Here is a 22,987-nt window from a genome sequence, read left to right as displayed (position 1 = left end):
CCCTGAGCTTGGCTATGAGTTTGGAAGGGACTATGGTATTGAATGCTTAGCTGTAGTCGATGAATAGCATTCTCACATAGTTCCCCTGCCTCTTGTCCAGGTGTGATGCTGCTGTGTGCAGCACATGGGCTATGGCGTCCTCCGTGGACCTGTTGGGGCGGTATGCAAATTGCAGGGGGTCCAGGTTGATGGGGAGGGAGGAACAGATGTAGCCCTTCACTAGCTTCTCAAAGCACTTCATGGCTATGGAGGTGAGAACTACAGGGTGGTAGTCGTTGAGGCAAGCAGGCTTGGATTTTTTGGGTACAGGGATAACGGTGGACTTCTTCAGACAGGTGGGGATGACAGCCTGTTCTAAGGACAGGTTAAATATGTCAGTGAATACTGGGGCCAGTTGGTCGGCACAGACTTTTAGGACGCGGCCGGGGATGCCGTCCGGTCCTGCTGCCTTCCTGATATTCACTTTCTTAAATGTCCTCCTCACCTCATGTTCTGTTATCCTGAACACTGAGTCTCCATCGGCATTGCCCCCCCCCTCCATTGCAGTGGTTTGTAGGCTGGTGTTCTTATTCACAGCCTGGTAAGGTAAGCCTTAGTCGTGAAAGCAAATTAATCTGTCCACGCTGAATTAAACCCTCTTCCCCTTCCTCTGACTTTCCTTTTTTTGGATTTATCCATGGTTAGCTTACTGGGGGGTCAGAAACTCAAGATTAGCCACTTGCAGACGGCAGGGAGAGGCGCGGGTGACGTATATTTTAGTTGATGAAATATTTTAGTTGACGAAATATTTTAGTTGACGAAATATCTTTTGCATTTCAGTGTCACAGTATGACCTCGATCTCAAAAATAAGAGATGTAAAAAGAAAAAAGTTTAAAAAAAGAAAAAGAAAAAATTTACTTAAAAAAAAAGAATAATTTTTTTTAACAGGGAGCCACAGCTGAGTGGCTAAAGAGCTCCGGATCAGGGACAATGTGTTTCACGGCTCTCTAAGGATTTAGAAAAAAAGCATCTGACGTAATGTATTTCTGCTGTAGCGGGATGTGTCAGTAAAAGAGATTATTTAATCGAATTAATTTAATTTAATTATCTACTTTTCACTGTCCCTGTGACGTGCCGCTCAATTCCAGATAGAAAAAAACAACAACCCTGATTTGACATTCACAGTGTCAATCAAAACAGAGAGAAATCAAAGTAAATGGTCATACATCATTATCTGGCTGGTTTCACACTGTGTCTATGATCGACAACATCACTGATCTACGACCAGCAGACTGAGAGACTAACGGCCGTCTAGGATCGAAATGACTGATCTACGAGCAGCAGACTAAGGGACTAACAGCTGTGTGTCAACGGGGCCGTCGTTACTGTGAATGATAAACACGGCTATCATCACATCATGTTTGTTCACACACATCATACGCAACGCACTGTTTGGGCTCGATGAGGGTTGGATGAGAGAAGCTGGTGTGTGTGTGTGTGTGTGTGTGTGTGTGTGTGTGTGTGTGTGTGTGTGTGTGTGTGTGTGTGTGTGTGTGTGTGTGTGTGTGTGTGTGTGTGTGTGTGTGTGTGTGTGTGTGTGTGTGTGTGCGTGTGTGTGTGCGTGTGTGTGTGTGTGCATTTGCGTGTGCGTGCGTGTGTGTGTGTGTGTGTGTGTGTGTGTGTGTGTGTGTACATAGCCCAGACACAACGGTGAGGCAGCAAGGATAGTCTCTGCTCAGCCTCCGTACATGTGATGTTCCCAGTATACTGCATACTAGCCAGGTGTCGTTCCCAGTATACTGCATACTAGCCAGGTGTCGTTCCCAGTATACTGCATACTAGCCAGGTGTCTTTCCGGAATGCATTAAATAGATGCTTCACTAGATCGCTGTACCGGTCCCGAAATGACATCTGGTCATAAATCAATATTTCCAGACTGTTCTATAAAACTAGCGATTTTTATTTCAAACGTATTCAAGTATAAACATCATAAACATGTCACAACAGCATTTAGAATGTATATTATCATCAATACGTTAGTTTAGGAATAGATGATGCGCAGTGTTTGGGTTACTGAGTCAAGGTTCTCTCCTTTAATAGATAGTTTCCTAGAGCAGACTTTTGCCATCTCAATGTTTTCAATTTCACGGACCAACAGATGATAGTATTCGGGGTCCTGGGTGGGCAGTTGTATTGCTGTCTCCAGTGACCCTTAAAATTATACATTAAATGCAGAGAAAATAGTTCATATCTGCGTTGGCTAACGAGGCCAGGGAGCGTTCAGAGACTGGTGGGGTTCTCCAGGCCTGAGCCTTGAGGAGACATGTCCTTGTGTTGCTCGGACATTGTGCAGGGTGTTGATAACCAGGGTCAGGGCCGTCAAGTCTACTCAGGCCACTCCTATTATATTATTATATTGCACTCTCGGCATACAGGCTACTATGGCGTCTGTGGCACTAAAGCACCCTACCAAATGACATGGGCTCTGTTGTCTTACTTTTAATTTAGATTAAACATGTATTGTACACGACCCAGCGGACCCAGTGATTGTCTTACACTTAGTGCCTAGAGTTTGTACTGCACTTGATCCAGTGATCGTCTTACACTTAGAGTGTCTAGAGTTTGTACTGAACATGGTAGATCTGCTTTTGGCTTCTCTGCCCCTACCTCATGGAATACCCTACAGGAAACTATGACACTTGTGAATGTAACATCTCGACGACACTGTAAAATAATTAGTGTCAACTACTCAGTGTATTTATTGAGTATAAATAAAGATTGAATGAATTAATCTTTTTGTAAAGACATTCCTCTTCTTATATAAACATTCAGATTCAGATTCCTTTATGTCACAGCTTTTAAAATATGCATACATTCCGAAAACGTGAGATGCTTGTTTTCCCTGGCTCCTAGTAGTGTGCAATGTTATGTCCCAGGCTTTTTGGCCTGTGGTACAGCTGACTGCTGATAATTGGCTGATTAGTGCTAATTGGACACCTGCCTCGCAGTGCTCAAAAGGCCTTCCCCACACACACATGCAGGGTCAGTTGATAGAGGAGATGGTTGAAGCAGTGTCTTTTTCCCTTTCCACCACTTTGACCGTTAGTTTGTGCTAGTAATCTTAATTAGAATAGTCTTTTGGTGTCTGTGTGCACTAATGTTGCTTACCTTGAAGATAGGCGACGCCGCTGTCTTGGCTGATGAGTTTGTGTTGACACACAAGTCCGTCTTTGTGGAGGAATACCGTGTTGAGTCCAGGGGTAGGCGTCCTTTTCAGGGGGGCCGTTTCCCAAAACCTGTGTCTGCTGGTCAGTTTACTTCACCTCCTAGGCAGGGTGGTTCTGCTAGTGCATTCCCAGAGGGGATTATATGTTTCTACTGTAAGGAGCCTGGTCATATCGTTGCTGGGTGCCCGGTGCTTAAACAGAAAAATGTAAAAACTGTGGCTCTGGTAGAAACCATATGCAGAACACCTATGATGCCAACGTTAGAGGGTGCTGGGGTAAGTATCAAACGTGTGGACAAAGAGCTCAAGGGCTCCTCAAGATTTATGATGGATGGATTTGTTTCCCTGACTGATGCACTAGAGTCCAAGCAGGCTATAACAATTTGGAGAGATACCGGAGCTTTTCAGTCCCTCATTCTGGAGGGGATTTAGCCGTTTTCAGAAAAGTCTTCATTGCATTCCGGTGTCGTTGTTCGTGGCTTTGGAGGTGGATTTGTGGATGCAACTTTGCATGAGGTCACACTCAACTCTCCCTTAGTATCAGGCAATGCTGTTGTGGGGGTATGTTCTCACATCCCCATAAGAGGGGTGTCCTTAATTCTAGGGAATGATTTGGCTGGTGACAAAGTGCTGGCTACTCCAGTTGTAATTCCCATCCCTGTGGTTTCTGAGGTCCCTGATGAGCTGGCACAGAAACATCCAGGAGTGTTCCCTGTGTGTGCTGTGACACGGGCAATATCAAAGGACAAAGGTGATGTTGTTGATACTTCAACTTGTGACATTACACTTAGTGACACATTCTTTGTTGAATTGAAAAGTGACCCTGTTGAGAATCTTGGAAAGCACACTGTGGATGATTTTCTTGATTGTGCCTTTGTGTCAGGGCCGGTGGTGGAACCAAAGGTGACATGCGTGCCGGATATGCATGTGGCAGGAGATGATCTGGCAGCGCAGTGTCTCAAGGTCTTACCAGCCTGTACGGTGGTGGAGGCCACGAACTAATTGGAGGATGAGTGTGGGAAGGATGCTATGAGAGATGTTGTTGATTCATGTGACACCATTCTAGTTGAAGAGGCTACAAGGCCTGGCTTAGGCTGCCAGCCTTTCCACAGTAGCTCTATTGTTCATGATGTTTCACTTGTGGGCAGGGATGATCCCAGAATGTCAGTTGATGATTCTGACATTGATTCACGTGTCCACACTGACTCTCTTCCAGGCACTAGGTGTGCTAGTCAACCTAGTTACCTGTGTCCTGTACAGCAGGAGCCGCCTTCACGACCTGGTCTGATGAGTGGCAACCATTTTGATCAGGACAATGTTATTTTGTGTGATGCCATTTTGGATGGTATTCCAGACGCTTTTGTGACTGATGTATTGCCATGTTCCAGGGATGGTGGGGCTGTACCTGAGGCGGTGCATCCTACTCTGGATGTTCACGGTTTGCAGTATCCTGATCTGTGTTCTGTCCTGTTGAGCGCAGTGAGCTTAGCTCTCATATTGATTTTGGTTTGCAGTCTCTTTTTGACAGGTCGGTATCGGTGGAGGGGCCTGTTGAAATGGAGCTCATATGTGATAAGGTCTTGGTTTGTCGATGGGGTCCTAAGCCTTACACCTCAGTGGAGGATGAGCCTGCCCCACTCCAGCCATATACCGCGGTGGAGGAACCTTTTGTGAGGTCTCGCTTGCCCGAGAGTCAGGACAGTGTTGTTTTTTGTTTTAAACAGCATTGGCGAATGTTCCACAGTGGGGCAAGGTTGATGGTCGTGTTCGACAGGGGCCGGCCCGTTATCGCTGTTGTGGTAGTGGTCCTGACAATATTTTTTGTTTAGTGGTTTGATGTGTAGTGGTTGCCTCCTGGGCAACCATTTTGGTGGGGGAGATGTTATGTCCCAGGCTTTTTGGCCTGTGGTACAGCTGACTGCTGCTAATTGGCTGATTAGTGCTAATTGGACACCTGCCTCGCAGTGCTCAAAATGCCTTCCCCACACACACATGCAGGGTCAGTTGATAGAGGAGATGGTTGAAGCAGTGTCTTTTTCCCTTTCCACCACTTTGACCGTTAGTTTGTGCTAGTAATCTTAATTAGAATAGTCTTTTGGTATCTGTGTGCACTAATGTTGCTTCCCTTTGAGCCAGGGTCGTAACATGCAATACAGTGCAATACAACAAATAGACTTTAAATAATCCTATACTATACAATATAACTTTACTATGGTACTAAACATACTGTATATATATGTATAGCTTTATTTCATACTCTTTGAAGAGTGGATAATACAAGTGTGGTTAATTTGTCTTGCCAGTCTGAAACAGATTGTTGATCAAACTGATTCTAGGTTGTGTGATTGCTTTGGTCCGAAGCCCAGTCTTGGTTCTTGGCAGATAGTTATATTTTCTAAGGAGGTGCATCTGAGAAGCTTCTCTGTGGTCTCTGCAAGCACCACAGATGGCTCCACACTCTCTGTTGCAGCACAAGTATAAATTGGGCTTCTCTCTCTATCTCTCATACACACATTTGATAGTATAAATACTGTGTGTGCATGCGCACATGTGCATACATGTGTGTGTGTGTGTGTGTGTGTGCGAAGAGACAGAGGAGTTGCGAAGGGTCCCATCAACACTTTGAATACGCTCATCAACCTTCTGCTGCCTCAGCACAAAGCTAGCACCATCACACACACACACACACACACACACACACACACACACACACACACACACACACACACACACACACACACACACACACACACACACACACACACACACACACACACACACACACACACACACACACACACACACACACACACATGCACATCTCCAGAACTGCTAATGAAATTAGTTGTAATTTACTATAGAGCATCTAGCCAGGGAGGGAGGAGGTGTGTGTGTGTGTGTGTGTGTGTGTGTGTGTGTGTGTGTGTGTGTGTGTGTGTGTGTGTGTGTGTGTGTGTGTGTGTGTGTGTGTGTGTGTGTGTGTGTGTGTGAGTACATGTGTGTGTGTGTGTGTGTGTGTGTGTATGAGTACATTTGTGTGTGTGTGCCGTACATTAACATATTTAACGCAGAACGAGGTGCAGGCAGAGACAGCAGCAGTGTAATGCCTGATAGCATAACGTTAGCTTTCTGATACCATGGCAGGATATCATGTAGCGACAGTAACGCCTGCTAGCATAATGTTAGCTTTTTGATACCATGGCAGGATACCATGTAGCGACCATAACGCCTGATAGCATAACGTTAGCTTTCTGATACCATGGCAGGATATCATGTAGCGACCATAACGCCTGCTAGCATAACGTTAGCTTTATGATACCATGGCAGGATACCATGTAGCGACCGTAACGCCTGCTAGCATAACGTTAGCTTTCTGATACCATGGCAGGATATCATGTAGCGACTGTAAAGCCTGCTAGCATAACATTAGCTTTCTGATACCATGGCAGGATACCATGTAGCGAGTCCACGCTATGTAGCACAGTGCCTTCATTTAATTTGTGAATCAGACAGTCTGATCTATAGCAGGTGTCCATTGTTAACTTTTATTGGACACCTACCAACCAATCAGAGTTGAATATTCACCTGGGCTACGGTGTAATTTAATTGCAATGGAAACAGAGAGAGAATATGTTTTGGGGGAAAAGTATGAGTCAGCATTTGTGTGTAACAAAAGTGTGTGTGCACACAGGCCTAATCTGTGAGTTACACTGTGCCCATGTATTAATATTTGAATGGGGTTAAATAAACTATGCAAATATCTCCCTTCCTTACCGTAAATGCATTCAGTGACCCAGGGATACGAGAATATCATTATTCCACAACATTAGCGGTGCTAAGTGATGGTGTGTGTGTCTATGTGTGTGTCTTTCTGTTTTTTCCCCGTCCTACTTCAAAGACTTCACAGACTATAAATAGGGGCCACTAATGGGTTATGTATAAAAAGTCACACCATCACTTAATCCAGTTTTTTGTTATCATGTATTTATCAGTTGAAAGCGCTGCCTTATAACTCACCTGGAATGGGGGTGAGGGGAGGGGGGCTGATTGCAGTGTGTGACTATGGTTACATTTAGACTGCAGACGAAAGTGGCCAAAATCTGATTTATTTGTTTTTTTATAGGTGACTGATCTTGATAGTGTGAACAGCACCAATCATATGGAATTTCATCTTTTTCATTCAGATTTGGGCCACTTTCCTAATGTGGTCCTAAATCAGATACATGTCTGATTCTTTTTGCAATGCAACCTCACTCTGAACTGAAGATGAAGTCATGCGACTTTCATGCAACTTTTACATCACTCTAGATTGACATTTATCCCAATTTTTTTTGTATTGTTCATTTGCGCATGCGGGTCAGTTCAGCAGCGTGTGACCAATTCACACTGGAATCTGATATTGGCCACATTTAAAAAATAATCTGATCTGAGCAATAAATGAGAATTGATCACTAAGGCCTGCAGTGTGAACACAGCCTATATGATTCAACAGAGAGGCCAAACTCACAAGACGATGGTTTGTGCTTTTGCCTCAAAATTTTTTTTTTTTATTGTTGAGACGCAGATTCACCTTTTTATGGTCTCAGATGAACAATATTTTCAAAACCCAAATCAAAATATGAGAAGTTACAGAGTTGTGCTCATCATTTAAATAACCAGGTAAGTCCCACTGAGTTTAGGAATCTCGGAACACGCGGCCAGACAGGCAGCGGTGCAAATATAAACACATCGTTACGGACAGAAAACACAAAAGGAGACAGAAAAACAAGAAACCTGACATATTTCTAGGAGTCAGTGGCGTAACTGGGTGAAATAAAAACATCGACATCTTAAGGAATCTGCCTCGAAAGCATTTAGCGAGATTAATGGATTGAGGTTCAAGTCATTCCGCAATTTATTCCATTGTGGTGGAAAGCGGTCCGGCCTCCCTACTCAATGCACTTCGCCATTGTCTACCTTTACCATCCCCCCTTGTCCACCGCCTTCTCCCCCTTCCTAGCTCCTGTCACCCCTCCTCCCTCCTTCACCCTCATCAACCCCAATCCTCCTATCTCTCACCTCACCACACCCCCTTTATCCTAGTATAAAGATCTACATCTAAATGGGGGACCCTGATGTAAACAAGACAAACGTTTTTTTTCTCTGGTCTGCATCCCCTTAACACTTGTGTGTATTGAGCCGTACTGTATTGTACCCATTCTGCAATCTGTTAATACAGTTTTCAATCAATCAATCAATCAACCAAACGTTAACATGATTCTGGAGCTCTGTCGAGGATACTAGGCCAGTATCTTCATGGAGTCATCCGCTATAACTCTTGATTGAATTGTATTCCGATACTCTGTTTGAGTTAAATATATTTGACTGAGGTACATCCTTGGCTCCGGCTAGTTTCCTCCACACCATGCAGAGGGGTGCAGAATACATTAATTACATAGTTCATAGTTCATAGGTAAAGACAGTAGAGAGTTGTTGCTTCAGGCAGTGGAAAGAAACGTTGTAGAATGAAATCTGCCACTCAGGCGATTTCTGGTCAGCCATCGTTCTCCCGGTTTGCATGTCGGAGGGATCAGGAAGATAAACGGACTACCACCATATATATATATGCTTTATATTTTACAATGTATACTGTTATCAATAGAATATACTGCAATTGTATTATTATCATTATTATTATTACTATTATATTATAATATAATAATATTATTCATATTATTATATATTATAATTGTATATTATTATGCATATTATTATGATTATTATTACATTATATAACTTATCTTTTTGTATCCACTTTTTCTCCTCTTTTTCTATTTTTCTCCCATCCCAATTTCGCTGTGCCAATTCTCCCCTCCCCTGTCTTGAACGTTGCTCGCATATGCCCCCCACTGGCCGGTTGTAGGGAGGATAGAAGCCTTGCATCACGTGTCCCCTCCGATACACAAGGAGGCAGCCTGTCACATCTTTTCACCTGCCAGCGCGGACTCTCATTGGCGAGGTGTAACGTGTGGGAGGCTCACACTACCCCCGCCATTTCCTGTCTCTGCTGTGCAGGCGTCCCCCAACCGACCTGTAGGAGTCGCTGTCCACAACGTCCAGATTACCACCCATCGACTTCCACCCGCTAACTCTGCCAATTGAGTTAGTATGACGGCCGGCCCAAGCCGGAGGCAACGCCGACAGCCGGAGTCGAACCCGGTGTCTGTTGCGTTGGTGATGAGCGCAATGTCCGCTGCGCCACCCAGTTGCCCTATTATATTACATTTTCTATTATATATTATATTTTATGTTATTATTTATATTTATTTTATTATTATTATTATTATTATTATTATTATTATTATTATTATTATTATTATTATTATTATTATTATTATTATTATTATTATTATTATTATTATTATTATTATTATTATTATTATTATTATTATTATTATTATCTCTTTCCCTGCCTGTACCTCCCATCCGCCGTCCCCCATGCTGCTATGGCGCCTGAGGGGCTTAATAAAGTTATGTTGGTAATTTTTACATTAAGTTTTACAAGTTATAATTGCACATAACTGACGTGTTAATATCGATAGCCCTAATATACACTATAAAGACACTTCTGGCAAAATATTCCAATTGGAAAACAACTTTGCACTTTATTGAATACAAAATATATGTGTTTTCACCCAAAGCTCTATAATCCAAACATTTAAGTCTAATGAACGACTTCTGTTCCTGGAGGATAATGTTCTGTATATTTGATATTCCTGAGAACCGAGGGAATCTCTACTTATCACACGACTCATCATTTCACGTTATAGACTTATGCTAATGCATCTTAAAGTTAGAGTGAGCACATGGATCGGTGAGGTTAAACGAGGTTGATCATATGCACACATACTGTGTTCACTGAGTCTGTATCGAGGCTTGTCCCAGACACTGTAACTGAAAATAAGATAATCCCTCATTGTATCATTTCAGTTTGGAGCCAAATGGCATAATTATCCAAATTGTTTATATAGCATTTGATTAAGGCTTTAAAACGTACCTATTTTCTCAAACACTATAAGTCAACCCGCTGAGAGAATGTATACTTTTTTGTCATCAATTCTTTATTGACACACATTTGCTCCATGTAACGAAGGTTATCCTATAACCCTAGTTATATGAGTTCTGGCAAGCGTTCGGCAGGGGGGTACACGTTTTGATCAAAAACCACAGGGGGCGCCACCAAGACTGACTGCCTACTTTGTAGTGTGAATAAGAATACACCTCACCCTACGATTCCATTCTGATCTCACTCTAGGTGTCACCCTCTCCACTGTCATCTTCCCCACCTACAGTTGTGCAACTCTGTGCTAAAACACACCTAACAACAACACAAGCAGTTCTATGGTCAGATTTGATAAACATGAACGGGGTGTATTGTAGTGGAATGTAGCCGAAGCCGTAATAACTTCCTCAGTCAGTGGAGATCCGGTTAATACAGTTTATTAACTAAGAATGAAAGTATCAATACAAAATAGACAGAGTATGGCTGGATGACGCTCACATCAGGTAACTAGCTACGACACCCGGAATGAGAGCGCTTCCCTTCATTGGGGGGGAGACTTTTATACACACAGGAGAGGGGGGGGGTCAAGAAAGGACTGGGGGTTGGGTGAGTTGAATAAATGGGGGGAGGGTGAAGGGAGATGGGTGAGAGATTTTATAGATGTTTTATCTACCACAGTATTCACTGTATTTGATCGCACAGGTGATTGCAATCAAACAACAGGTGATCATCATTAATTGTGGTGAAGTAACTCGTATCTTCATTTACCTATATCTAAGTTCAGTGATCGTATAGTTTTTCTATTACCCTTCTCCTTCATTTGTTTGATATTTCAGATGTTCGGTTCAATTAAAAGGAGGCGGACGAGGTGGTCAAAAACAACTGCGGTGTTTATTAATAAACCACAGCTTAGGATCAAAACAAGTACATCGTCTCTTTTGTATATCTAATTATCTCTTTCATGTGGCTGTTCGGTCCATGCTCGGATCAGCTAGGGCTGATCAGAGTTTTCTCCTCAGTGGCGGTTCTCTGTCTCAGGTTGTCCATGGCAACACAAATCTTCTCTTAGTGGTTTGCTGGTCGTCAGGGCAACCTTGCTTTCGGATCCTCGGAGGTTTGGGAGCCCTTGTTTCGTCTACCCTCGGTGGAGTCTGGCTCCCCTGCTGCGAGGCGATCGTTTTCTGTCATCTGGTGTCAATGGCTCTCTGTGTCTCCGGTTCGGCTCTCCAGTAGCCGGCTTGGCGAGTCTCCCTCTGTCGGTGGAGGTTTCAGCGCTCCAGCTGCGAGGCGATCTCTGTCATCGTCTGTGTCCATGGCTCTGTGTCTCCATGCTCCAGGATCCTTCTGTGTGGCTCGCCCTCCAGGATTCTCTCCTCTCTCCTGTCTCCTCTCTCCGGGTGTGTTCCCGGGTGTGTGTGTAGTCTCCATTTCGTCAGCCCTATTTAAACAGGGAAGAACAAAACCTCTCGCCTGCCTGTCTAGTGACGTCACTTCCACCATCTGCCTTCCTTATTTGGCCACATTCCTGGTAGCCGAAATTTGTCTGTCGTGACTCGTCCTCCTGGGTCAACATGTTACACAGTCTGCGTCTGCTGACACTACACAGTTTCACAATTAGAATCTGCCAGGCTAGTTAATCATTACTTGATGAGGGGATTCCATTTTTCACTGAGTAACACTTTATTTCCTGATTAAATTATATGACCAATATTGTACAGCTTTTATCTTCTAGTATTAAGAGTTTTTATTCTTTATTGTGACTAAGTTTATACAATGTAGCCTATTGGGTTCATTATTTTACATTTAGAATTAGCAAATCAACTAATTTTATTTGAACCCAAACACATGGACACTTTCCTTTATAATACTAATGGTAGCCTTGGCTGAAAACAGTTGTTAGTCATTTCACCACATTTTGCAAATGGTCTAACCCTTTACCTCTGATATTTACCAATCAACTGCATTTCTTATTGTTCTTCCGTTTCTGACTTGCTAAACCTTGATGCATTGAACACTTAGTCTCACTTCGGTGCTGCTGACTCATCTATTTTCAGTCTGAGAGGCTCTGTTTACAGTCCGTTTTACTCGGTCTCCTGACCATCTGCCATGTCGTAACCTGAAATTCCTTACTTATGACCTTTTGATCTCAACTGTTATTTTGAGTTGGTTCCTGTTTCAAAGATTATTATCTCCTTCCTTGTCTGTTTGAGGTGACCATTTCCTAAACCACAGCTGCTAACCAACCAGTGGAATGTGCATTAACGTCATAAACAGTCTTTTGCCCTATCAGCGAACCATCATCTGTGAAACCCTGACGGCAGATTGTCCTCCAGTTGGCTGAGTGCGGGGTGATCTCCCTCTCAAGCCTAGGGTCACAGAAATAACTCACATGGGGATATCTAATGGCCCTTCTATCAATCAGCATTTTGTCTTTCTAATCATTACCTTGTACATTTCAGTTGCTATGTTCATGTTTTCATTTAGAAATATACGACAATCCACCCTTAGGGGGTTTAATAACCCACTATACAGCATCAATATTCTAAATTAAACATGTTAAAATCATAATCATAATTTTTGCTAATATTTTCAAAAAATTTCAAAAAAATCCAAAATTTACACAAATCGAACTACAAAACCCCTTTCCATCTGTACAGTTAAAAAATCATCATTTCACCTACCTTTTCCTCCTTTCCCAGTTATACACATTATCAGTTATAAATACGACTTCCAGTCTAAGAAAGCTGTTCCTGTTTTTACAAGAAACACTCTTTCAATAATAGCTTTTTTGTTTAGACTACTTTATCCATGTAATTACCAAATGTCTATTTTGTGTAATGGACTCTGCAAGAAAAGATTAATACATCACACCACTAAAAGATTAACACTCTAAACATTTGAGGGAAATTCAAACAAGCAACATAAATCATTTCTTCTCCTTGAAAAGACCACTGAGGCCTCAATTACCTTCCTGTCAGTTATCCCTATTTCAACCTCCTGAGGCCTTTACTGCTAACTCGTTTTTGACCGTTTTGTTCTTGTTGTATATTTTTTTTTTGCTAATCACCGCCTCTTCTTTGTTGTATGCAGGTCTCGGTACTGCTCCGATTCTCCACAGAAGGAAACGATTTTCCCTCTGTCCTTTTTACATTTTGGATTGTTATTTACAAACACACAATAGATTGGAAACTTTTATTTTCGCAGATACATTCTCTACTGTTCTGCATTCTGATAATACATTTTTCTCCAAATTATTTATCTATGTATTTCACAGCTTCTTACGTTAGCATTCAATCAAATCACCTTTGTCTCATTTCTTTTTGTGCTGTACTATTTTACTAGATCAAATATCTCAAGATCAACACAACTACCTCCACCCTTGAAAGTGGAATATCCATTATTTCACTATCAATACCTTGTTTCCCGACAGCTCCCCGGTCCGGACAGTCAGCTCTAGACGAGGCCAATCACCAACAGAACCTATTGTGCATGGCAACAAACCACAGTCCCTTTAAACACACATCACACACACTCCGCCAGCCTTCAACAAGCCGGTGCAGAGTCTCCCATAAGTCAATCATCAAATTCACATGTCTGCACCCTACATGAACACTATTTCGGCCAATTTCGACCAAAAACCTACAGAGCTTTCTATAGACAGAGAAATATGTTTCCCCAACACTTACCATACCCCAAAATGTGACACAACCCCCCAGATTCTACATCTGGACTCTTAACGAGCGGAAAACAAACCATGAACCAGCTCCCGTCCATTCTCAGTTTCCAGCTCATTATCTCAGACTTCCTACCAGTCCCGCTGTGTCACCACCACCTGCTATCCCTGACCGGCGAGAGATCCCCCCCAGCCAGCCAGTTCCTATAAAAATTAGAGTATCAAACAAAAACAAACAAATTAACAAAAAAATTGTGAGTGCCTACATGCTACACACCCATCAAACAGAATCCAACCATCATCTAGAGGCATAAATACCCCCGCAAAAACTAAGACAGCAAAATTTAAAATCCAAAAAGAAATAAAATAAGTAATGAAATAATAATATTGTTGTGTTTTTTTTTTTTTTTTTTTTTTTTTTGACCACCCTTTGATCAAGTATGTAATCACTACTATAAATAGTCCTTTGTTTCTAACTCTGTCTAATATTAAATGTTCCATTGTTCCTGTCTAAAACCATCAATTTTGTTAGTTTGATTAGCCCATGCAATATTCAGTTACGTCATCCCTCTATAGCCCCAACTTACCCTGGTTAGTCTTCCAAACCATTTTAGTAACTCGCACACCTAATCAAACCTTATCTATGTATCCTCGTCTCTATCCTTAGTCTAATCAGTCTCATTTTCCATTTTAATTTATCAATAACTCTATTTACTCGAGCACCCAAAGGGCCTTGTTTGTGCATTTCCGCTTCGCTCTTATTCAACCTATGACCTATGCAGACAAAACCTATTTACACCCCCTCTGAAAACGTCCCAACTCTCCACATTTCCAGCAACTCTGTTCTCTGATGGACTCTCACTTTCTACTGGATTTTTGCTGAGCCCGCCACCCTTTGTCACATGACCGAGCGAAATGGCCAACCTCCCCACAATGCCAGCACTCAGCCAACGCCGGCCATCCCAGGGGTTCCAGTTTACCACGACTCCCGCAGTCTCTCGGCTGGCATCCCACAGTCCTCGCCAGGTCAACCCCTCTCCTGTCCTCTGGTCGCATGTCCTGTTGCCTGGAGGAGAGAGGGGCATACCTGTCCTTTTCTGCTGCCTCTCCTCGGGCCTTCTCTTGTTGGGAGGGGCCTGGAAACTCACCCCTCCTGCGGTTCTGCTCACCCTGTCGCGGCCCAGTTCCCTGTCCGGGCAACGGAGCACAGGGCACTCTTTGATCACGGCGGCCTAGGTCAGACGCCCGACGTATGACCTCCACAGCTGTCGCTTCTAGTAGCGCAGCCTTTCTTGCCAGTTCTCGTTCCAATCTCTGAGTCTCGTGTGCGGCTTGACCGATCTCCAGCTGTGTCTTCATCAGATCTCGATGAACTGCCTCGTGTTGTTCGAACGCTGTCACAAACGCTCTCTGTTGTCTATAGGATGCTGCCTCCTCCCCCATCTCAGCACTTGTGGTTTGACTTCCCATCGCTGGGCCCCGCCTCTCATCTTGGCTTTGGTGCTGAGGGCAGGGTGGACATGGGAAACGGGTGGGCTGTAGAAACTGTTCGTGTATTATTCCATACCTGCTGTCGGTCTCAGTTCCAGCCATCCGGCCAGAGTGGACTTCGTGGGACTGCTGTAACAACGCCGCTCTCCTCAGTCTCTTTTTCTGTACCTTGGTTAAACTGCAGTCGCCTGCAATGGACACTCCAGCATGGATCGGTTCTGGTTGGAGTATCACCATTGTCACTGGTTCACTCCCCTGTATTGGAACCAAAGTCAACATTTCAAGTCCTTCTGTCGTACTGGTCACATGAGAGAAGTCCACCCTATTCCAATCAATCAGATTATCATCACTGGTAAAGTCTATCTGGGAAATGTCTGCAGAGGCTCTCGGCCTTCTCCCCCCAATGGCCTGATCACTAAGGCCCTTTTCCATATTGTTGTTGTTGTCGCTTTTTTTTTTTTTTTTTTTTTTTTTTTTAATACTACAGGTTATTGAAACAGACTGATTGTTTACTCTCGTTCTTGTTATTCTATTGCTATTGCATCCTATCAATGTTCCACTAAGGTGAACTTCCTATGTTACAGTCATTCACTCCACCCTTTCAAACACTCCTGCAATCACCGTTTGAAAAAACAAGTTTCTCCGTCTTTCACTATTTCTACTTACTTGAGTTAAAACACTCACACTGTCAACTTTTTACTGTGCAGACAAGGATTGATAACTGGCTTATCATTCATACTTATACCAAGGCTCATTACAGCCGTTTCCCTAGATGGTTATGGAAATCGTTAGAGCTCCTGTCCAGCCGAGCACCTGTACAGAAAGAAAGCAAAAACATCCAGACTTAATACAGTGGCATTTCCCTGTTATTTCCACTATTCGTTATGCATTGGAAATGTCGGGCAACACTATATTAAAATATTTAGAGAGACACGGTGCGATTTGTTTGAAAAATAACGATACAGCTTATCTTGTGTTTGTCCGTTTCCTCCAACAGGAACACTGGAGGCTTCCAATCCCCTGTGTGTTCTCTTCACCTGATTCTCTGGGAAACATAATCATTAGTCCCACGCCTATCAATTGTCTAATAATCTTGGTAAACCTGGTCTTTCATCCGTTCTAATCTCTCTTTGCTTGATGAATCTGTTCATCTTTACCCTATTTCTTACTTTAAATGCCCGAGTAGCGTATCGACTAAATGTATTATTCGCTTTTGCTTCACACTCCTCATACAACATCAATTTCATTCATCCCCACACACACACTTACATCCTTACACACAACCATTACCCCCTCACAACACTAACAAAAATGAATTAGTGTTGTTACTGCTTCCAACTATCAATCAGGGAAAACAATAAACTTTTAGCAACTTAGATCACTAAAACACTGACCGTCACATAGCACAGCTGGCCATGTTAATAAATTCATGGACATCCGCACTACGCCACCGCAATATTCTACAGATCCTTGAATTCACAAAGAACCGTCAACCCACAGCCCAAAGCGTCCTCCCTTCAGTTTCGAACCTGAACGGAAACACCCCAAGCTTCCTACCAAGGAATATCACAACTCAACCTACCATCACCTGCACCTAGACAGGCCACCGCCCATCCGGTACCTACTTCACACACACAATAACAACGCCGTTCAAATTAAACCTACAACCCAATAACCCACAACATGCCACAAAACTAGGGATGGTGAACCACAGGGAGAAATACAAGGAGAGACAGAGGGGGGGCGGAGGGAAGAGAAAAAGGAGGGAGGGATACAGGGATACAGGGACTAAAGGGAGGAAGGGGGGGGGGGGGGGGCTCACAACGCAACATTAACTATTTACCAAAACCGTCTATACTTAAACAGCAGACTACCCCGTATTGCCTGGTCCAGTTAACCCACAGGACTCCAAACACCATCACCATCATCTGCTGCCAACTTTAACTTAAACAAACCTTAACTTTAATCAGACTAAAAGAGTCTGCATGGAGCACCCAATATCTAACACTATACTTTAAAACCTACTGCCGGGGCACCACAACCTGAATCAACCCTGGCCGCCCAACAGTAACTAGAGATAAAGGAGGGAGAGAGAGATAGAGGGAGAGAGAGTCATAGAGGGAAGAGAGACATAGAGGGAGGGGGGGAGGGCTCCAAAATGACCATGAATATTCTATTTATCCTTATGTAATCCTAATTTAGCAAGCAACACCATTAATACAACCAATACTCCAACCCCACCATAAAGGCAACCTATCCCGAACAAAACCTCCTTTGTGCACCTGTCATCTCACAAAGTCAAGCTGGGAGATAGGGATGGAGCGGAGGGGGGCGGGGGGGGAGGGAGGGAGGAAGAGAGGGAGGGAGAGACAGGGAAGGAGGAATGGGAGAGTGTGAACGAGGGAGGAAGAGACAGAGGAAAAAGGGGGGGGGGGGGGGTTCACGCAAATCCCATCACACAACGCCGCTGCTCACACTTCAACCATTCCTGACCAACATCGCCCCCTATAGCCCTTCACTGTCCACTGCCTTCAACAAAAGCCCACAGTCCATCCCCCTCGCGCCGACCGACCGTGGCGCGCATGCGCAGACAGACACATACCGTCAACATGTCTCCACCCGTCTTCACATCAGCAGCCTATAATTCGAATAACCTCTAGAAAAGCCACAAAACAAACCCACACATCTATCTCATTTTATCCCACTAGCGCCATTACACTTGGCCCATAACAAATACAGATTGATTACAAGACAAGTATACACATTCGTCATCAACAACTGGAAAAACCGATAAAAATAATTTACAAATTCCCACAGATGGTCGCGCTTCAAAACCTATTATAACCACAACTGTTCTCTATTGCTCCCCGTTCACATGTGTGGAGTGGTGCAACAATCAAAAAGGCAACACCGCCCTCCGCTGGAACGTTCGCTCATCACCCTTATTGCACCACAGTACTCACCACGTCCTGCAGGAGGCGCCCACGCCCTCCCCCGCAAGTGCGTCATCACGTAACACCACACCAAGACGTCAACTTGACGTTCCACCTCAACCACAAAACCACAATTCCCAGAACCCCCTGCACCGGAAGTTCCCTGTCCTCCGCCTCTCTAAGGTCCCGTCCCAGCCACCAAGAGTAGCACCACGCGATATTCCCCGAGAGTTCAACCATGCTATATTGTTAGCACAGGTAGCTTAGCATCTTAGCTTCGTTAGCTCAGTACTGCTAGCTCCATTAGCTTAGCTTAGCATCCAACATCACTTCTCCTAAACGGCCCATTATCCTGTTGATCCGAGCGGCACAACACATCGCGACGATTACACAACCCCTGCTATACCCCGTAACATAACTTTAATCCTATTTAGCCCCCGTTCACAGAACATATATCATTATCCTTTTTCCAGTACGCTCGCCCGTTTGGCCCCGCCTGACCGAAATACACAGTATTTTATACCCAACGCTCCCCAAGCTCAGACGCTCCCAGTGACGTCATCAGCTCCAAAATCTCAGTTTCTTTTGATCGCTACTACATTACTTCTAGACCTCAACACCACCGTTCCGAAAAATTTCAACGAACATTACACATCATCTAGGTTCCATCACTCTTGCCATTCATTCAATACACTCGACAACGCAACACAGCGTCCACACGTTAGTCCCGATGCCCTCAGCTAACGCCGGCAGCTAAATAAACGCCTCTTCCCCCGGACAGGGGTGCGGTTTCTCCGCTGCCGCCTTGATCACCCATGTTCCATAATAATACAAAAAATACCTTGGCATTCACTCAGAGCTCCTAACATTCATCCATTCAAACACATATACTTAGCAACACAATGTCCCATTCATAAGCATACCATTCATTTGTGCACATTCATCCTAAACGCATTTCCTACCTCGCCCATTTCACACAATATTCTCCTAAATTCTAATCTCATGTGCAGTTACCCCACGCTTTTCTCCCACAAGTGCATTACTCCAAAGGTTACTTTCCCAACGTCATTCTAACCTCCCCATCCTCTCAATCTTCATATTTCAGATTATGTCGGACCACGATACAACAGATTTGCATGAAACGTCTTTCAAAGCTCGCCTGTCACATGCGCCGATTCTAAGAGTGAAGCCTCGATAGACGGTCTGGCAAAAAGCAACCAATTAATCCCCATTGTACTCTGTTCTCAGTATACTCTATACTCCGTTTTCTGCACTCTGTCCTCCGTACTCTGTTCTCACCGTGGAACCAGGATCTCCTGTACTACACCACGGTTCTCTCATTAAACTCTTTACCTTACCCTATAATCTTCTCTTTAAGATCTGACTACTCCGCATTACCCTTTAATGAACCACTTTGCCACTCACGGCCCCACGTCCCGCATATCTGTGACTAATCCCCGTTCCACCGCTTCCACGCCGGTCCCCTCAAATATTTTACCTATCCCTAGCCTATCCTCCTAAGCTAACTAAATATAGACATCTATATCCTCTCCTCACTTGGCATTGTACCAACCATAGGCATCCTAACCGAACATCCCCTATCCCCTACGCTTCCTAAGTGCAGCGCCGGCGTGTGACTGAGACCAGAGCCAGGTTGTGAACCCTGGACCCCGGTACTCCTCCAACACCAACTTTATCCTGGTCCATCTCATTCCTGCCTAAAGCAATAACAACCCCAAAAACGAGACTGCTTCGACCACTACCAATCTTAAACGCATCACTACTTACCTAGTCCCGCTGTCCTTGGCCGAAGTGGTAACGATCATTCAGTCGTAGAGAGCTTCGATGATGGGGAGAGAACCTCTCTGTGTCCTTGAGAAGTGGCTGCCGTCATCTCCAACCGGTTGTGGCCGAATGCAGCACGGGTCACGGACCAATTGAAGTAACTCGTATCTTCATTTACCTATATCTAAGTTCAGTGATCGTATAGTTTTTCTATTACCCTTCTCCTTCATTTGTTTGATATTTCAGATGTTCGGTTCAATTAAAAGGAGGCGGACGAGGTGGTCAAAAACAACTGCGGTGTTTATTAATAAACCACAGCTTAGGATCAAAACAAGTACATCGTCTCTTTTGTATATCTAATTATCTCTTTCATGTGGCTGTTCGGTCCATGCTCAGATCAGCTAGGGCCGATCAGAGTTTTCTCCTCAGTGGCGGTTCTCTGTCTCAGGTTGTCCATGGCAACACAAATCTTCTCTTAGTGGTTTGCTGGTCGTCAGGGCAAACTTGCTTTCGGATCCTCGGAGGTTTGGGAGCCCTTGTTTCGTCTACCCTCGGTGGAGTCTGGCTCCCCTGCTGCGAGGCGATCGTTTTCTGTCATCTGGTGTCAATGGCTCTCTGTGTCTCCGGTTCGGCTCTCCAGTAGCCGGCTTGGCGAGTCTCCCTCTGTCGGTGGAGGTTTCAGCGCTCCAGCTGCGAGGCGATCTCTGTCATCGTCTGTGTCCATGGCTCTGTGTCTCCATGCTCCAGGATCCTTCTGTGTGGCTCGCCCTCCAGGATTCTCTCCTCTCTCCTGTCTCCTCTCTCCGGGTGTGTTCCCGGGTGTGTGTGTAGTCTCCATTTCGTCAGCCCTATTTAAACAGGGAAGAACAAAACCTCTCGCCTGCCTGTCTAGTGACGTCACTTCCACCATCTGCCTTCCTTATTTGGCCACATTCCTGGTAGCCGAAATTTGTCTGTCGTGACTCGTCCTCCTGGGTCAACATGTTACACAGTCTGCGTCTGCTGACACTACACAGTTTCACAATTAGAATCTGCCGGGCTAGTTAATCATTACTTGATGAGGGGATTCCGTTTTTCACTGAGTAACACTTTATTTCCTGATTAAATTATATGACCAATATTGTACAGCTTTTATCTTCTAGTATTAAGAGTTTTTATTCTTTATTGTGACTAAGTTTATACAATGTAGCCTATTGGGTTCATTATTTTACATTTAGAATTAGCAAATCAACTCATTTTATTTGAACCCAAACACATGGACACTTTCCTTTATAATACTATTGGTAGCCTTGGCTGAAAACAGTTGTTAGTCATTTCACCACATTTTGCAAATGGTCTAACCCTTTACCTCTGATATTTACCAATCAACTGCATTTCTTATTGTTCTTCCGTTTCTGACTTGCTAAACCTTGATGCATTGAACACTTAGTCTCACTTCGGTGCTGCTGACTCATCTATTTTCAGTCTGAGAGGCTCTGTTTACAGTCCGTTTTACTCGGTCTCCTGACCATCTGCCATGTCGTAACCTGAAATTCCTTACTTATGACCTTTTGATCTCAACTGTTATTTTGAGTTGGTTCCTGTTTCAAAGATTATTATCTCCTTCCTTGTCTGTTTGAGGTGACCATTTCCTAAACCACAGCTGCTAACCAACCAGTGGAATGTGCATTAACGTCATAAACAGTCTTTTGCCCTATCAGCGAACCATCATCTGTGAAACCCTGACGGCAGATTGTCCTCCAGTTGGCTGAGTGCGGGGTGATCTCCCTCTCAAGCCTAGGGTCACAGAAATAACTCACATGGGGATATCTAATGGCCCTTCTATCAATCAGCATTTTGTCTTTCTAATCATTACCTTGTACATTTCAGTTGATATGTTCATGTTTTCATTTAGAAATATATGACAGTGGCCTATGAGCCGCTGCGTTGTGCCATATTGGTTGGCATGGAACACGATGAATACCTAATAGGGATGATTTTTGGGGGGGAAACCCAGCATATATCGGTATCGGATGATATCGGTATCGGAAATTAAGAGTTGGACAATATCGGTATATCGGATATCGGTAAAAAAGCCAATATCGAACATCCCTAATACCTAATGGTTATTTGTTTGATGGTCCGTGGCAATAAAGACGTTTGGGTACCTCTCCGATAACTCTCTCTCTCTCCCTCATTCTCTCACCAAAGGTAACGCCATCCAGGCGTTTGGGAACGGGACCGACGTCGGCGTGTGGCAGCCCATGGCCCCCGTTCAGACCACCACCTCCACCACCACCCCGCACCAGCGGAACCGCGAGCGCTCCAACGCCATCGACGGCACCAACGGCAACCAGCTCAACGCGGACCAGGGCATCTACCACTTCTGTGGCAGTCTGCAGGTAAGTGAGAGACACCTGTGTTCAGCTCCTCATCCCTGTAGACAAACACAAAACAAGGTAGCTATTCGTGATCAGAAGAAAAATGGACTTCCGTCATGTTATTCCCACACTGTCATGTTATTCCCACACTGTCATGTTATTCCCACACTGTCATGTTATTCCCAAACTGTCATGTTATTCCCACACCGTCATGTTATTCCCACTCTGTCATGTTATTCCCAAACCGTCATGTTATTCCCACACTGTCATGTTATTCTGTCATGTTATTCCCAAACCGTCATGTTATTCTGTCATGTTATTCCCACACTGTCATGTTATTCTGTCATGTTATTCCCAAACCGTCATGTTATTCCCACTGTCATGTTATTCTGTCATGTTATTCCCACTCTGTCATGTTATTCCCACTCTGTCATGTTATTCCCACTCTGTCATGTTATTCCCAAACTGTCATGTTATTCCCACACCGTCATGTTATT

The 22,987-nt window shown here is 44.1% G+C and overlaps 1 protein-coding gene across 1 annotated transcript in view; it reads left to right on the top strand.

Annotated features, from left to right (window-relative positions):
- LOC311234560 (GDNF family receptor alpha-1-like) overlaps positions 1–22,987 on the top strand; it is a gene marked incomplete at its 5' end in the record, with an annotated part of 84,094 nt that overhangs the window by 46,900 nt on the left and 14,207 nt on the right. Inside the window, one exon of the mRNA XM_084321809.1 lies at positions 22,321–22,511. Within this exon, the coding sequence (XP_084177935.1) occupies positions 22,321–22,511 (191 nt within the window). The remainder of the gene's footprint in view (positions 1–22,320; positions 22,512–22,987) is intronic.

This window comes from Notolepis coatsorum (genome assembly GCF_963971535.1).
Source record: "Notolepis coatsorum genome assembly, chromosome: 9".
In the NCBI taxonomy this organism is placed as follows: domain Eukaryota; kingdom Metazoa; phylum Chordata; class Actinopteri; order Aulopiformes; family Paralepididae; genus Notolepis; species Notolepis coatsorum.
Note: the sequence above shows the minus strand (reverse complement) of the source record. Positions and strands in the feature narration are given on the sequence as shown.